The 18,159-nt window shown below is 48.9% G+C and overlaps 1 protein-coding gene across 2 annotated transcripts in view; it reads left to right on the top strand.

The window, feature by feature from the left end:
* Nucleotides 1–18,159, top strand: part of C1R (complement C1r) — a 65,669-nt gene that overhangs the window by 19,352 nt on the left and 28,158 nt on the right. For both annotated transcript variants that reach the window (XM_077467141.1, XM_077467142.1), the window contains exons 5-6: nt 1,402–1,598; nt 17,354–17,501. In XM_077467141.1, the coding sequence (XP_077323267.1) occupies nt 1,402–1,598; nt 17,354–17,501 (345 nt within the window). The remainder of the gene's footprint in view (nt 1–1,401; nt 1,599–17,353; nt 17,502–18,159) is intronic.

An 18,159-nucleotide genomic window follows, 5' to 3' on the forward strand; every position in this document is an offset into this window, starting at 1 on the left:
GATAGTTGGCAAGTATGAGGAAGCTGCTATGGGCCCTACAACAATGACAGGGCCCAGGGCAGCTGCCCCTTTTGCCCTGCCTTAAAGATGGCCCTGCCCCCAAGTGCCAGTGTGCCATTGTTCTGGGACCCCCAAGTGTCAGTGTGCCATTGTTCTGAGACCCCCAAGTGTCAGTGGGTCATTGTTCCCGGATCCCCAGGTGTCAGTGTGTCATTGTTCCCGGACCCCCAGGTGTCAGGGTGTCATTGTTCCCGGACCCCCAGGTGTCAGTGTGTCATTGTTCCCGGACCCCCAGGTGTCAGGGTGTCATTGTTCCCGGACCCTCAAGCGTCAGGGTGTCATTGTTCCCGGACCCCCAGGTGTCAGTGTGTCATTGTTCCCGGACCCCCAGGTGTCAGGGTGTCATTGTTCCCGCACCCCCAAGCGTCAGGGTGTCATTGTTCCCGGACCCCCAGGTGTCAGTGTGTCATTGTTCCCGGACCCCCAGGTGTCAGTGTGTCATTGTTCCCGGACCCCCAGGTGTCAGGGTGTCATTGTTCCTGGACCCCCAGGTGTCAGTGTGTCATTGTTCCCGGACCCCCAAGTGTCAGGGTGTCATTGTTCCCGGACCCCCAGGTGTCAGTGTGTCATTGTTCCCGGACCCCCAGGTGTCAGGGTGTCATTGTTCCTGGACCCTCAAGCGTCAGGGTGTCATTGTTCCCGGACCCCCAGGTGTCAGTGTGTCATTGTTCCCGGACCCCCAGGTGTCAGGGTGTCATTGTTCCTGGACCCCCAGGTGTCAGTGTGTCATTGTTCCCGGACCCCCAAGTGTCAGGGTGTCATTGTTCCCGGACCCCCAGGTGTCAGTGTGTCCTTGTTCCCGGACCCCCAGGTGTCAGGGTGTCATTGTTCCTGGACCCTCAAGCGTCAGGGTGTCATTGTTCCCGGACCCCCAGGTGTCAGGGTGTCATTGTTCCCGGACCCCCAGGTGTCAGGGTGTCATTGTTCCCGCACCCCCAAGCGTCAGGGTGTCATTGTTCCCGGACCCCCAGGTGTCAGTGTGTCATTGTTCCCGGACCCCCAGGTGTCAGTGTGTCATTGTTCCCGGACCCCCAGGTGTCAGGGTGTCATTGTTCCTGGACCCCCAGGTGTCAGTGTGTCATTGTTCCCGGACCCCCAAGTGTCAGGGTGTCATTGTTCCCGGACCCCCAGGTGTCAGTGTGTCATTGTTCCCGGACCCCCAGGTGTCAGGGTGTCATTGTTCCCGGACCCCCAAGCGTCAGGGTGTCATTGTTCCCGGACCCCCAGGTGTCAGTGTGTCATTGTTCCCGGACCCTGAGGGTCAGTGAGGAAAGTTGCTTATAGAAGGTTGTAATAAGGATAATAGATGGACAATTCTGTGTATTGTGTCTCCTCTCTCAGTGGATTGCAGCAGTCATCTGTTCACGGAGGAGTCTGGATATATCTCCAGTCCGGGATACCCCAAGCCTTACCCTGCAGACCTCAACTGCAACTACAGCATCCGCGTAGAAGAAGGGTTCCACGTCTCCATCTCCTTCCTGGAAACATTTGACATAGACTCCCACCCGCGAGCTCTGTGTCCCTATGACACCTTGAAGGTAAATCTATAATTATTTCCCTCATTACATTCCAATGTCACAGACTAATGCTGGTCACACAATCTAAAATCGTATTGGACAAGCTCAGTATCAGCTCCTTAAAGCGGAGCTCCACCCGATTTTAACACAATAGCTGATGATGATTATGTAGATGTTCTAATTTAAAAATGGACCTTTTTTTTTTATTACTGTACCTTTGTTATGCTGATCAGTCGGTCTACTTCCTGTATGTGGGGACTGCGGATATGGGCGGGGATAGTGCGGCTAAAACCTAATTTCCTCTATCCGCACGGACTCCTGGGAGCCTTTGTGATTGTTCCCAGGAGTCTGTGCGGCGGCCTGGCATGAGTTATCACGTGATTTCGACGCTTCGTTGCCATCACAACGGGGCGGGACTTCCGACGACGTCGCCCCTTGTGATGGCAACCTGAGCTGTTGACGGCGCTCCTAATTAAAGTTACTGCGCATGCGCGAGAACGGGGATACAACGGGTGGTGCATGCTGGTTGATCAGCGGCACAGTATCCCGGAAGAGGATGCCTGTGGGCTTCACACACCCACAGGCAAGATGACAACAGTCTGTTTGAAGATTTTAAAGTTTATTTCTTACAGAGAAAACGGACATCCTAAAGCCTGAAAAACTTTAGAATTTTTAAACATATAATCTTTGTCATTGTCCCAAAAAAAAAAGTTGTAGGCAGCGGAACCCCACTTTAACCACTTTCAGACCGGACCAATTTGCTGGTCAAAGACCAGACCACTTTTTGCGATTCGGCACTGCGTCGCTTTAACTGACAATTGTGCGGTCGTGCGACGTGGCTCCCAAACAAAATTGACGTCCTTTTTTTCCCACAAATAGAGCTTTCTTTTGGTGGTATTTGATCACCTCTGCGGTTTTTATTTTTTGCGCTATAAACAAAAATAGAGCGACAATTTTGAAAAAAACGCATTATTTTTTACTTTTTGTTATAATAAATATCCCCCAAAAATATATAAAAAAAATTTTTTCCCCTCAGTTTAGGCCAATACGTATTCTTCTACATATTTTTGGTAAAAAAAATCGCAATAAGCAATTATTGATTGGTTTGCGCAAAAGTTATAGCGTTTACAAAATAGGGATAGTTTTATAGCATTTTTATTAATAATTTTTTATTATTTTTTTTTTTTTACTAGTAATGGCGGCGATCTGCGATTTTTATTGTGACTGCGACATTGTGGGGGACCCATCGGACATTTTTGACACATTTTTGGGACCATTGTCATTTATACAGTAATCACTGCTATATAAATGCAGTGATTCCTGTGTAAATGACACTGGCAGTGAAAGGGTTAACCAGTGGGTGGCAGTGTAGGGGTTAAGTGTTCCTAGGGGTGTGTTACTAACTGTGGGGGGGTTGGGCTTTCATTTAGTGTACACTGATCTCTGCTCCAATCACATGGAGCAGAGATCAGCGTCACTAGTTGCTAGGCAGAATGGAAAAATGTTGTTTACACGGCATTTCCTCCATTCGGCCGCTCCGTGAGACGATTGCGGGGATGCCCGCGGCGTTCGAGTCCGCGGGTCCCGCGACCGGACTCACGGGGGTCCCGACCAGTGCGGGAGCGCGCCGCCGGCGGCACGCTCCCGATGGCAGGGTGGCATCGAATATTGGACGTACCTGTACGCCAATATGCCTGCCCGTGCCATTCTGTCGACGTACATCGTCGTGCGCTGGTCGGGAAGTGGTTAAAGAGGATCTTCCCATCCCATACAAAGAAGAAAAATAAACGTCAGCAGCTACAAATCCTGTATTATTATTATTATAATACAGTATTTATATAGCGCCAACAGTCTGCGCAGCGCTTAACAACATGAGGGCAGACAGTACAATTCCATACAGGAGGAATCAGAGAGCTCCGCTCTTTGGGGGGGACAATCTAGGAGGGAGGATCAAGTGATAGAAAAGGTAAAAACTGTGAGGGATGGGCTGATGGAGAAAATAAAAGTACAGTTGTTAGGTGCGGGCAGATTAGGCGTCTCAGAAGAGGAGGATTTTCAGGGATTGTCTAAACGCAAACAGAGTAGGAGATAGTCGGACAGATTGGGGTAGGCAGGTTCATATGATGGGAGAGGCTCGGGAGAAAGTATGGGAGGAGGTGGCGAGGGAGCTAGAGAGCAGGAGGTCTTCGGAGGAGTGAACCGAGAGATTTGGTTGGTATTTTGAGACTAGATTAGTGATGTAGGTCGGGCCGAGTTGTGGATGGCTTTTTAAGTTGTTAGAGGTGTGGAGGACACTGAATGGTGGTCAGGTGAGGGACTGACAGAGAGGGATGAAGGAGACTGAATGGAGACCAGTGGAGGGATTGGTAGAGAGGTGTGGAGGACACTGAATGGAGGTCAGTGGAGGGATTGGTAGAGAGGGATGAAGGAGACTGAATGGAGACCAGTGGAGGGATTGGTAGAGAGGGGTGGCGGACACTGAATGGAGGTCAGTGGAGGGATTGGTAGAGAGAGGTGGAGGACACTGAATGGAGGCCAGTGGAGGGATTGGCAGAGAGGGGTGGAGGACACTGAATGGAGGCCAGTGGAGGGATTGGCAGAGAGGGGTGGAGGACACTGAATGGAAGGCAGTGGAGGGATTGGTAGAGAGGGGTGGAGGACACTGAATGGAAGGCAGTGGAGGGATTGGTAGAGAGGGGTGGAGGACACTGAATGGAAGGCAGTGGAGGGATTGGCAGAGAGGGGTGGAGGACACTGAATGAAGGCCAGTGGAGGGATTGGCAGAGAGGGGTGGAGGACACTGAATGGAAGGCAGTGGAGGGATTGGTAGAGAGGGGTGGAGGACACTGAATGGAAGGCAGTGGAGGGATTGGCAGAGAGGGGTGGAGGACACTGAATGGAAGGCAGTGGAGGGATTGGTAGAGAGGGGTGGAGGACACTGAATGGAAGGCAGTGGAGGGATTGGCAGAGAGGGGTGGAGGACACTGAATGGAAGGCAGTGGAGGGATTGGTAGAGAGGGGTGGAGGATACTGAATGAAGGCCAGTGGAGGGATTGGTAGAGAGAGGTGGAGGACACTGAATGGAAGCCAACGGAGGGATTGGTAGAGAGAGTGGAGGATACTGAATGGAAGGCAGTGGAGGGATTGGTAGAGAGAGTGGAGGATATTGAATGAAGGCCAGTGGAGGGATTGGTAGAGAGAGTGGAGGACACTAAGTGGAAGCCAGTGGAGGGATTGGCAGAGAGAGGTGAAGGACCCAGAATAGAGGTCAGTGGAGGGATTGCTAGAGAGGGATGGAGGACACTATGGGGGGGGGGGCAATGGAGGGATTGGCAAAGATAGGTGTAGGACACTGAATGGAGACCAGTGTAGGGATTGGCAGAGACAGTCTGGCAGCAGCATTCATGATGGACTGAAGAGGGGATAGCTTATATAAAGGTAAGCCAATGAGGGAGGAGTGGCCGTAGTCGAGGCGAGAGATAACCAGGGAGTGGATTAGGAGCTTTGTGGTTTCGTTGGTTAGAAAGGGGCGTATTTAGGAGATGTTGCAGAGGTTGAGGCACAAAGATTTGGACAGTGGTTGGTTGTGGGGCCTAAAGGTTGGTAAAAAAAAACATAGTTGCTGACTTTTAAAAAAAAAGTACACTTACCTGTCCAGGGATCCAGCGTTGTCCTCAACTGGACTTTGGGTCACCGGGATGTTTAGTGTGGGAAGCTGGCTGTGAGTCCTTGCGGGTTCCCGCTGTGCATCTGTGAGCTGTGCTGCGATTTGTGACTAATACCGCAGCCTTCTGGGACCGGTGACCAGACTGTGGACAAAGAGAGGGGGGGGGGGGCTGAACTTCTGCGAAGTGATCAGAAAGTGGGAGCGGGTACCCCCCAAAAAATAAAGTGCCAAAAGTTGAAGAGGAGAGGAGGCGAATGCGTAAAAGCAGAACTTCCCCTTTTAAGTGAAGTTTGGCATTAACATTTACCAAGAAGTGAGCTGTTTGAGAACTTCCGAAAATTCAACTTTTCCATATTTATAGCAGCTGTAGGGGAACATTCTTCCCACTGATCACCAATGTAAAGCCGCGTACACACGTAGCCGACTATCCGACGGACTTAGTCTGGCGGACTTCCCGCCGGACTGTCCGTTGGACTTTCCGAACGGGCTACTTGCCCACACATGGCACTTTTTCAGCGGACTAATACGGCGTACTAAGGCCGCTGTACTATCCGCCCTACTTTTGAAATGAATGGACTCGCCCACACACGCGGAGGAAAGTCCGCTCATTTAGAGCGCGTCTCCAGGTAGGCGGGGCCCGCGAAGGAGACGTCGCTGGCCCCGCCACCTGGTATGGACTTAAAGGGGAACCCCAACGCCGGAAAAAAACGGCGTGGGGGTCCCCCCATGTCCACATCAGACCCTTGTCCGAGCACGCTATCTGGCCGGCCAGGAAAGGGCCGGCCAGGAACGCCCCCCCCCTCCGAGCCGTACCAGGCCACGTGCCCTCAACATGGGGAGTGCCTTGGGGAAGGGGGGGCCGCGCGGCCCCCCCACCCCAAAGCACCTTGTCCCCATGTTCATGAGGACAAGGGCCTCTTCCCGACAACCCTGGCCGTTGGTTGTCGGGGTCTGCGGGCGGGGGGCTTATCGGAATTCGGGAGCCCCCTTTAATAAGGGGGCCCCCGGATACCGGCCCCCCACCCTATGTGAATGAGTGTGGGGTACATTGTACCCCTACCCATTCACCTGTAAAATAAAGTACAAAAAAAACACAACACACAAGATAAAATAGTTTATTGCACAGCTCCGGGGGTCTTCCGTCTTCGGGGGTCTTCTCGCCGGACTCCTCCGCTATCTTCTTCTAGCTCTTTTGCTAGCGGAGGAGCCCAGCTTTCTTCCTCGCCGCGGCCTCTTCTTCCGACTTCGGGGGTCTTGTCCCCCTCTTCGGTTCTTCTGCCGGGCCACCGCGCCTTCTTATAGCTCTTTTACAGGCGGTGGCCCGGTCTTCTGTCGCCGGCGCCGCCGCCGCCTTCTGTTCTTCTGTTCTTCTCTTCAGATGTTGCCTCTTCGCTCCCTCTGCTCACAATGACGGGGACCGGGCGTGCGGCATTGCCGCGCGTCGCGCCGGGGCCATTGTGAGCGGAGGGAGCGACGAGTCAAGATCTGAAGAGAAGAAGAGAAGAACAGAAGGCGGCGGCGGCGACGACAGCGACTACAGCGGCGACAGAAGACCGGGCCACCGCCTGTAAAAGAGCTATAAGAAGGCGCGGTGGCCCGGCAGAAGAACCAAAGAGGGGGACAAGACCCCCGAAGTCGGAAGAAGGGCGGCGGCAAGGAAGAAAGCCAGGCTCCTCCGCTAGCAAAAGAGCTAGAAGAAGATAGCGGAGGAGTACGGCGAGAAGACCTCCTGAAGACGGAAGACCCCCGGAGCTGTGCAATAAACTATTTTTACCCCGTGTTGTGGTTTTTTTTTTGTACTTTTTTCACAGGTGAATGGGTAGGGGTACATTGTACCCCATACTCATTCACATAGGGTGGGGGGCCGGTATCCGGGGGCCCCCTTATTAAAGGGGGCTCTCGGATTCCAATAAGCCCCTCGCCCGCAGACCCCGACAACCAACAGCCAGGGTTGTCGGGAAGAGGCCCTTGTCCTCATCAACATGGGGACAAGGTGCTTTAGGGTGGGGGGGCCGCGCGGCCCCCCCTTCCCCAAGGCACCCCCCATGTTGAGGGCACGCGGCCTGGTACGGCTCAGGAGGGGGGGGCGAGCGGCCGGGTAGCGTGCCTGGACAAGGGTCTGATGTGGACCTGGGGGGACCCCCACGCCGATTTTTTTCGGCGTTGGGGTTCCCCTTTAAGTCCATACCAGGTGGCGGGGCCAGCGACGTCTTCTTCACGGAGACCCGCTCGAAATGAGCGGACTTTTCTCCGGGCGGGAAAAGTCCGTTCATTTCAAAAGTACGGCGGACTGGCATACACACGGCCGGATTGTCCGCCGAAATGCGAGTCCGGCGGGAAGATTGGAGTGCAAAACTACTTTCTAAGTCCGCCGTACTATGCCGGAGGCTACACACGGGGGGATTGTCCGGCGGACTTGAGTTTGCCGGACTTTTCCACCCGATTGTTTGATCGTGTGTACGTGGCATAAGGAACATTCTTCTCACTGATCACCAATGTAAGGAACATTCTTCTCACTGATCACCAATGTAAGGAACATTCTTCTCACTGATCACCAATGTAAGGAACATTCTTCTCACTGATCACCAATGTAAGGAACATTCTTCTCACTGATCACCAATGTAAGGAACATTCTTCTCACTGATCACCAATGTAAGGAACATTCTTCTCACTGATCACCAATGTAAGGAACATTCTTCCCACCGATCACCAATATAAGGAACATTCTTCCCACTGATCACCAATGTAAGGAACATTCTTCTCACTGATCACTAGGGATGAGCTTCGTGTTCGAGTCGAACGTACGTTCGACTCAAACATTGGCTGTTCGTCCGTTCGGCGAAATCCGAACTCTTGGTCCGTTCGCGTCAAAATTCGTGTGGCGCGCGCGGACCACAATGCACTGCGACGGCGCAGTGCATTGCTGGCTCGTGATTGGCCAAGCATGCACTGTGACCCCGCATGCTTGACCAATCGCATCGCCAGCAGTGAGGAGAGCCATGATTGGCCACAGGCATCCTGCCTGTGGCCAATCATAGCTCAGGCTGTGTAGTGCACGCCCCACACTATATAAGGCCGCCTTTGAGGCGGCCTCGTGTAGTGTGTTGGCGTCTGAAGCAGTGGGTGTTCTGTGTACCTTCAACACAGTTACACACCAATCGTTTTTGGCTGATTTCCTATCTTGCTCTTGTGTAGTGGTTATTGTCTGTGCCCTGACCGCAGTATACACCACTATATTCACCTCACCTATATAGCTAGTGATCCATCTTTAATAATAGAGCTTGCAGTCAGTAGTGTCAGGAGATAGTGCGTGCTGTCTGCGTGCTCTGTACCCAGTACATACCACTATATCCACCTACATAGCTCTTCTCTATTTGGGCCCAATTGTCATCTGCAGGAGTTATTGGAAGTTGTGTGTGCCTCCAGCACAGCACAGTATACATCTGTATATACCCCTTTATCTCTGGTGTTCTATAATAAAGGCATCTGCAGGAGTTAGTGGGTGTTGTGTGCCTCCAGCACAATATAAACTACCCAACTACTGTTTTACCCAACTCCCTTCAGGCCATTACCATGTCTGGAAGGCCAGCAAGGAGAGGCAGACAGGCGCGAGCCGATAAAAGAGGGCAAGCAGGCTCTGTGTCTAGAGACAACAGTGCTGGTCGTGGACGCGGTGCATTGTCATCAGCACGTGGCCATGGGACATGCTTGTCCTTCTTTTCTGCAGCTGGACATGTTGAACCGCAACATGCCAACGACTTGGTAGAGTGGATGACCAAGCCCTCTTCATCCTCCTCATCCTCACTCACCCAGGCTCAGGGTACTAGCAAAGCAGCTGCCAACGCATCGTCGTCCCTCGTCTCAATGTCATCATCAGTGACTCCTTCCCTAGACCCACCACGTCCTCCTGAGGAGTCCCCTGAACTCTTTGAGCACAGTGTTGGGTACATGCTCCAGGAGGATGCCCAGTGTTTGGTGGGCTCTGATGATGACACTCAGCTAGAGGAAGGCAGTAGCGTGAGCGCAGAGAGAGGGGATGCTCAAGAAGGACAGCAATCTGGCAGTCATGTTCCACAAGCTGCAGCATACTGCCAGGTTTGCTACAGCGATGAAGAGGGAGGGGATGATGAGGGCACTGACTCCACGTGGGTGCCTGGAAGGAGGAAGGAGGAGGAGGAGGAGGCACATGTCCAACGAGGCAGGATGCCCTCCGGGGGCCAGCTTAGGGGCAGCACACCGACTGAATCACACCGCAGAGCTCCGCCTGCGCAGATCGCTTCCTCTGCGCGTTATTCTAAAAGTTCTTTGGTGTGGGCCTTTTTTGAGACGAGTGCATCAGATCGCACCGCTGCTATTTGCAACATATGTCTCAAGCGTATCTCGCGTGGCCAAAACATCAGCCGCTTGGGCACCACATGCTTGACCAGACATATGTTGACCTGCCATGCAGCTCGTTGGCAAGCGTACCTCAAAGACCCACACCAAAGAACAAAGCGGACCTCTCCTTGCTCCTCATCAGCTGGCATCTCCAACCCCACTAGACCTTCAGTCCTCTCTGAAACCTGCTCTGAGAGGAATGAAGGTGTAGAATTAGGTGTGTCACAGCCAAGTGCTTCCGGGAACTCTGCTAGTGGTACATCCACATCCGATTATAGCAGGCAAATGTCCCTGCCCCAGCTGCTGGACCGGCGGAAGAAGTTTACTCCCAGCCATCCACATGCCCAGCGGTTGAATGCTAGCTTGGCTAAATTGCTAGCACTTCAACTGCTGCCTTTTCAGTTGGTAGACTCGGCCCCCTTCCGTGAGTTTGTACAATGTGCGGTTCCTCAGTGGCAGGTCCCCAAACGCCACTTTTTCTCACGGAAGGCGATTCCGGCTCTCTACCGGCATGTGGAAGGCAATGTCCTTGCCTCGCTGGACAGGGCGGTCAGCGGTAAGGTGCATATTACCGCTGACTCATGGTCCAGCAGGCATGGACAGGGACGTTACCTGTCTTTCACGGCCCATTGGGTCACTCTTCTGGCTGCTGGGAAGGATGCAGGACAAGGTGCAGTAGTGTTGGAGGTTGTTCCGTCACCACGCCTCCAAAATGCTACTATTGGTTGTGACACACCTCTCTCCTCCACCCCCTCCTCTTCTTCTTCCTCCATGGCCTCTTCCAGTGCTGTCCTCAGAACCAGCGGTGCTCCGTAGGCGTTCCAGGGGCAATGCAAGTACGCAGGCAAAACGATGCCATGCCGTGCTTGCGCTGGTTTGTTTGGGGGACAGGAGCCACACTGGGGCGGATGTTTTGTCAGCTCTGCAGGGGCAGGCTGAGAGGTGGTTGACGCCACGCCAGCTTAAGCCAGGAATGGTGGTTTGCGACAGGGACAACTGACCCATGTGCCCTGTGTAGCTCATGTCCTTAACCTGGTGGTGCAGCGGTTCTTGGGCAGGTACCCGGGCTTACAGGATGTCCTGAAGCAGGCCAGGAAAGTCTGTGTGCATTTCCGCCGATCATTTAATGCCAGTGCTCGGCTGGCTGAGCTCCAAAAGGAGTTGAACCTGCCCAAGAACCGCCTTATATGTGACATGCCCACCAGGTGGAACTCAACGTTGGCCATGCTGCAGCGGCTGCACACGCAGCAGAGGGCCATCAATGAGTACCTGTGTGACTACGGCACCAGGACAGGGTCAGGGGAGCTTGGTTTTTTCTCACCACGCCAGTGGGGCATGATCAGGGATGCATGCACTGTCCTGTCACCGTTTGAGGAGGCCACAAGGATGGTGAGCAGTGACAGTGCATGCATCAGTGACACTGTACCTCTTGTCCACCTTTAGGAGCATACGCTGCGTGGAATAATGGAGAGGGCACTTGAGGCAGAACAGAGGCAGGAAGAGGAGGACTTCCTTGCCTCTCAAGGCCCCCTTTATCCAGACAGTGTTCCTGCTGTGCCACCCATCACACAGGAAGAGAGTGAGGAGGAGGAAGAGGAGGAGGAGGATGATTGTGTCAGCATGGAGGTGGAGGCTGGCACTCAGCATCAGCAGCAGCAGTCTTATAGGGATGATTTACAGTCCCAAGAAACACGTGGACTTGTACGTGGCTGGGAGGAGGTAGCTGCGGATCATGTTGTCCTTAGTGACCCAGAGGACTCCGGACCGAATGCCTCAGCTAACCTACGCTGCATGGCCTCCCTGATCCTGCAAAGCCTGCGGAAGGATCCTCGTATTCTTCGGATCAAGGAGAGGGACCATTACTGGCTGGCCACTCTCCTTGATCCACGGTACAAGGGTAAGGTTGCCAACCTTATCTTGCCATCGCAGAGGGAGCAGAGGATGAGACATCTCCGGGAGGCCTTGCAGAAAGCTTTGTGCAACGCGTTCCCAGAGACTGGGAGGTCACAAACTCCTGGTCCTGGACAACGTGTTGCTGAGGCATCGGTCAGAAGGAGCGGTGGAGAAGGTGGCCGTCTGACTGATGCTTTCAGACAATTTTTTAGTCCGCAGCCCCAAGGTATGATCGGTTCCAGCACCCATCGCCAGCGTCTAATTTACATGGTGCAGGAATACCTAGGGGCAAGGTCAGACTTGGACACCTTTCCCACCGAAAATCCTCTGGCTTACTGGGTCTTGAGGATGGATCACTGGCCAGAGCTTGCACAGTATGCAATTGAGCTACTGGCCTGTCCTGTATCCAGCGTTCTTTCGGAACGCACCTTCAGTGCTGCTGGTGGCTTTGTTACCGATCACAGGGTGCACCTGTCCACCGAATCAGTTGATCGACTGACCTTCATCAAGATGAATCAGTCTTGGATCACCCACAGCTACCAAGCACCTGAAGCTGATGTAACCGAATAATTTTTTTTGAAATACCACATCCCTTCAAGACTGCCTATGCTGATGCTGAGTGACTGTCCTGTCATGTTGATTGTCTATCCTCTTCCTCCTCCGCTGATATGTTGGAAGAACATTTTTGGTTCTGGGTGATGCCAGCAGCCTAATTTTTCTGCCCCTGTTTAACAGGGGCGTTTAAGTACAATTTTTGATGCAATGCTTTGCAGCAGGGCTAATTCCTGCACTACAACTAGAGTATATGGGAGAGGTTGCAGTGTGGTGGCACCAGCACCAGTGCCTAAGGCCCAATTTTTCTGCCCCTGTTTAACAGGGACATGTAATTACAATTCTTGATATAATATTTCACAGGAGGGCCCCTTCCTGTGCCCACCCAGAGTAACGGTGAGGACTTATAGTGTTGTGGCACCAGCACCACAACCACCAAAGGTCAATTTTTCTACCACTGTTCAACAATGGCATGTAATTACAATTCTTGATATAATCGTTCACAGCAGGGCGCTCCAGCGCCCACCAAGAGTCACTTTGAGGGCTTACAATGTTGTGGCAAAACCAACACCTTGTTCCGCCATTTCTGCAGAGCATATAGGGCAGGCCCCTACTTTCAAACATCCAATTTACAAACATCTCCTACTTGCAAATGGAAGGAGACAACAGGAAGTGAGATGAAAAAAGATGGACGACAAAACAAATTATACTGGGGTGATAACCCTTCCCTATGTTTTCCAAAAAGCTTAAAAATAGTTTTTTTGACTGGAGCTACACTTTAAAAATGTACCAGTTGAAAATGACAAACAGATTCAACTTAACACAACAAACCTACACAGTCCCTGTCTTGTTTGCACCGCCTGTATACTGCTGTTCTGAGTATATAGGGCCTGGGGGCCACACGCATTTCCTTTTTTTAATATGGGTACGGGGTTCCCCTTAATATGCGTACAAGACCCAAATAGGCTGGTAATGGGCAGGGAGGGATACCCATGCCATTTTTCTCAATGATTTTCATCCATATTGCAGGAACCAGATATAAAATTAAATCCGCAAGCAGTTTTAAATGGTGTTATTTCCGTTTAATGTCATTTTGTGCAGGGACTGTTCTAAACACGGGAAACACGTGGCACTTCACAGGCATACTATAGACACCCCCCAGGCACCATATTTAAAGGAATATTTCACTTTTTTTTTCACTTTAATCGTCATTAAAATCAGTGCTCCCGCCAAAACGGACATTCTTAAAAACATTTTAGGCATTGACCCATGTCCCCTGGGGCAGGAGCCGGGTCCCCAAACCCTTTTTAGGACAGTATCTTGCATATTAGCCATTAAAATTAGCACTTTCCATTTCGAACGTTCGAGTCCCATAGACTTCAATGGGGTTCTAACGTTCGTAACGAACGTGGGGGCCGTTTGCAAGTTCTGGTGCGAACCGAACCGGGGGGTGTTCGGCTCATCCCTACTGATCACCAATGTAAGGAACATTCTTCTCACTGATCACCAATGTAAGGAACATTCTTCCCACTGATCACCAATGTAAGGAACATTCTTCTCACTGACCACCAATGTAAGGAACATTCTTCCCACTGATCACCAATGTAAGGAACATTCTTCTCACTGATCACCAATGTAAGGAACATTCTTCTCACTGATCACCAATGTAAGGAACATTCTTCTCACTGATCACCAATGTAAGGAACATTCTTCCCACTGATCACCAATGTAAGGAACATTCTTCTCACTGATCACCAATGTAAGGAACATTCTTCCCACTGATCACCAATGTAAGGAACATTCTTCTCACTGATCACCAATGTAAGGAACATTCTTCCCACTGATCACCAATGTAAGGAACATTCTTCTCACTGACCACCAATGTAAGGAACATTCTTCTCACTGATCACCAATGTAAGGAACATTCTTCTCACTGATCACCAATGTAAGGAACATTCTTCTCACTGATCACCAATGTAAGGAACATTCTTCCCACTGATCACCAATGTAAGGAACATTCTTCTCACTGATCACCAATGTAAGGAACATTCTTCCCACTGATCACCAATGTAAGGAACATTCTTCTCACTGATCACCAATGTAAGGAACATTCTTCCCACTGATCACCAATGTAAGGAACATTCTTCCCACTGATCACCAATGTAAGGAACATTCTTCCCACTGATCACCAATGTAAGGAACATTCTTCTCACTGATCACCAATGTAAGGAACATTCTTCTCACTGATCACCAATGTAAGGAACATTCTTCTCACTGATCACCAATGTAAGGAACATTCTTCTCACTGATCACCAATGTAAGGAACATTCTTCCCACTGATCACCAATGTAAGGAACATTCTTCCCACTGATCACCAATGTAAGGAACATTCTTCCCACTGATCACCAATGTAAGGAACATTCTTCTCACTGATCACCAATGTGAGGAACATTCTTCTCACTGACCACCAATGTAAGGAACATTCTTCTCACTGATCACCAATGTAAGGAACATTCTTCTCACTGATCACCAATGTAAGGAACATTCTTCCCACTGATCACCAATGTAAGGAACATTCTTCTCACTGACCACCAATGTAAGGAACATTCTTCTCACTGATCACCAATGTAAGGAACATTCTTCCCACTGATCACCAATGTAAGGAACATTCTTCCCACTGATCACCAATGTAAGGAACATTCTTCTCACTGATCACCAATGTAAGGAACATTCTTCTCACTGATCACCAATGTAAGGAACATTCTTCTCACTGATCACCAATGTAAGGAACATTCTTCTCACTGATCACCAATGTAAGGAACATTCTTCTCACTGATCACCAATGTAAGGAACATTCTTCTCACTGATTACCAATGTAAGGAACATTCTTCTCACTGATCACCAATGTAAGGAACATTCTTCTCACTGATCACCAATGTAAGGAACATTCTTCTCACTGATCACCAATGTAAGGAACATTCTTCTCACTGATCACCAATGTAAGGAACATTCTTCTCACTGATCACCAATGTAAGGAACATTCTTCTCACTGATCACCAATGTAAGGAACATTCTTCTCACTGATCACCAATGTAAGGAACATTCTTCTCACTGATCACCAATGTAAGGGACATTCTTCTCACTGATCACCAATGTAAGGATCATTCTTCCCACTGATCACCAATGTAAGGAACATTCTTCTCACTGATCACCAATGTAAGGAACATTCTTCCCACTGATCACCAATGTAAGGAACATTCTTCTCACTGATCACCAATGTAAGGAACATTCTTCTCACTGATCACCAATGTAAGGAACATTCTTCTCACTGATCACCAATGTAAGGAACATTCTTCCCACTCTTTTGGATAATGCTTGCAGATGATGTCATCTGGGCCAAAATTGGACCCAAATTCAACAACTGGAATAATAATAATAAGTGACAGAGACGAGAGGAACAGGCAGATAATATGTGAAAATTCTTTTTCTGGCCGGAGTTTCCCTTTTGGTAGGCAGAACGCGGGGTAAAGTATCAGGGCCACGAAGGTCACAATTCAATAAACAAAACAGTTAGTGAATATTTAATTTCCATGGCACTGACGGGTACGGTGGGTCAGGTCAGATTTGATAAACTTGTCTGGTTAAAAAAAAACAATGAACTTGGAATATTATAAGGACTGAAATCTTTCAGGCAAATTGACAAAATAAAAATGATTAAATGAGATGGAAACCCTAACTGGGCAACAACATCTGTTGCCCCTTGTTAGCCCCCTTGTGATAGCAAAAAAGTAAAGGAAATTAAAAAGTGTAAAAAATAAATAAATGAATAAAAAAATAAAAACAACTCAAAAAAAATAAATAAATAGACAAATGTCTAAATTAAAAAAGAAAAGTTAAAAAAGGCAGACTCGATGGAGCACTTTGTCCCTTTTCTGCCATTAATTCCCTATGTTTCTATATAATATATAAATAAATAATAAGATATAAATAAGTCATTTCAAATAAATAAAAATAATAAAAAAAAAATTAAAAACACACTCCATTTAAAAAGCGCAGCATGGGGCGAGGACATGTATGTAAACATCAATTGTGCCGCACATGTGAGGTGTTGTTGTGAAAGTCGAGTGAGAGCAATAATTCTGGGATCTTTCACAGTTAACTCTAAACTCATGACCTCTAAAGACTTTTAAAGCGTCACCCGTGGAGAATTTTTTTTTTTACGATTCCATGAAGACTATACATGTTTTCTATCTAGTTACTCGATGCAAACCCCCCCCCCCCCCCCAAAAAAAAAATTGGTATAATATTGGGTTTTATTTTGTATGGAAGAGCCCTGGGGCCATCAAAAAAAATAAATACAGAATTATGTTTTTGAAAAAAAAAAAAAATCTGAATTCTGAGTTTGAAAGTCAGAATTCTGAGATTCAAAGTCAGAATTGTAAGTTTAAAAATATATTTTTTTTTTAACAGAATTCTGAGATTAAAAGTCAGAATTCTGAGATACAAAGTCAGAATTGTAAGTTTTAAAAATATATATTTTTTACAGAATTCTGAGATTAAAATTCAAAATTCTGAGTTTGAATCTCAGAATTCTGACTTTAAATCTCATAATATTGACTTTTAATCTCAGAATTCTGACTTTCAAACTCAGAATTCTGAATTTTTTTTTTTTTTTTCAAAAACATAATTCTGTATTTTTTTTTTTTGATGGCCCCAGGGCTCTTCCATAATTTTGCACTGAAATCCGTTTTAATGTATTTTTTTTCCATTAAATATGGATAAATAACTGCAAAAATAATGTGCAACTTAAAAAATTGCAACTACCACCATTTTATTCCCCCAAGGTCTCTGCTTTTCAGAAAATATATACATTTTGGAGGTTTACAGATACTTCCAGCAAAATAAAAAAAAATCAGATTTTAACATTTGTGCAAAAACTTTAAAAATTGGCGCAGTCCTGTACCTCACTCTGCTGCTGACTTTTACTTCCACAGGACCTATTTCCACTTTTTTGTATTTTTTTTTTTTTTGTTTATGGCACCCACAGTGCTTTACAGATCACCCTGAGATATTCCCATCAGCCCCAGAGGAGCTGAAATTCTTATAAAATTCTTATCAAACACACAGTCATACAAGAACACAACCAAGGGCCGATTTGTTAGAAGGCCAAAATCAAGGGGAGTGGTGTCCTTGGTCATAACTGAGCCCACAAGCCCGGTGCTGTAAGGTAAGTGCTAACACTGTGTTGTACTCTATGTGGCTCTAACATTGGCATTCCTGCTGTCAGGTGATTGCCGGCGGCACCCTGCTGGGTAGTTATTGTGGACGGAAGTCTCCTGGAACTCTGAAGACCCTGAGCAACAAGGTGGACATTCTGTTCCACACCGATGACTCTGGTGACAGCAAAGGGTGGAAACTGCACTACACAACCAAAGGTAAGAGAGCGGGCGATGTCCGTCCTTCAGTCTCACGCTTATAATTGATTCACCCACTTCATTGGAGGAAAGCCAAATTTCCCCACAGTGCACCAGCTACCAGAGCCATGTCCTGCCTTTACTAGCTTCAAGAACGCCTTGCTGAAAACTTTGACGAAACTTGTAAAATGCTTTATGTGCCCCACGACCCATCTTCATTTTTCATTGTGTGTGTATGGCCAGGAGGGATGAGCCAAATCGAGAGGTTTCCATTTCCCCCCAAACTTTAAAAAAAAATTGGGAGATTTTTTCCAGTTTGGTGAATTGGAATCAACGTAGAAGGCAAAAATGAAGGTCGTTTTTGGTGGCTTTTAGGTTAGGGGCACATTTACACGTCCTGAACTGGTGAAGTTTACTGCGAATACCCGAGGCTGGACCCCCGACCCTCAGCCTGTAGGACTCAATGACGGGCTGAAAGAAGCTGGGGCTGCCTGCAGCTGAAAGCATGTATCAGCATATCCAGCAGTTACCCGCCATTAGGGACAGATGTTCAATCCTGGACACAGGAGATAGGTTCATCTAGAGCCCAGGGTAAGGATGCAGAACTGCACCTCTCCCCCACTGTCAATGCTTGTTTATCACGTACCGGGTGCTGGAGACCATTGGAGAGAGAGCTTCC

The sequence above is a fragment of the Lithobates pipiens genome, unplaced genomic scaffold (assembly GCF_037356315.1).
Source record: "Lithobates pipiens isolate NorthernLeopardFrog02 unplaced genomic scaffold, aLitPip1_a1.2 Scaffold_47, whole genome shotgun sequence".
NCBI classification, from domain to species: Eukaryota; Metazoa; Chordata; class Amphibia; order Anura; family Ranidae; genus Lithobates; species Lithobates pipiens.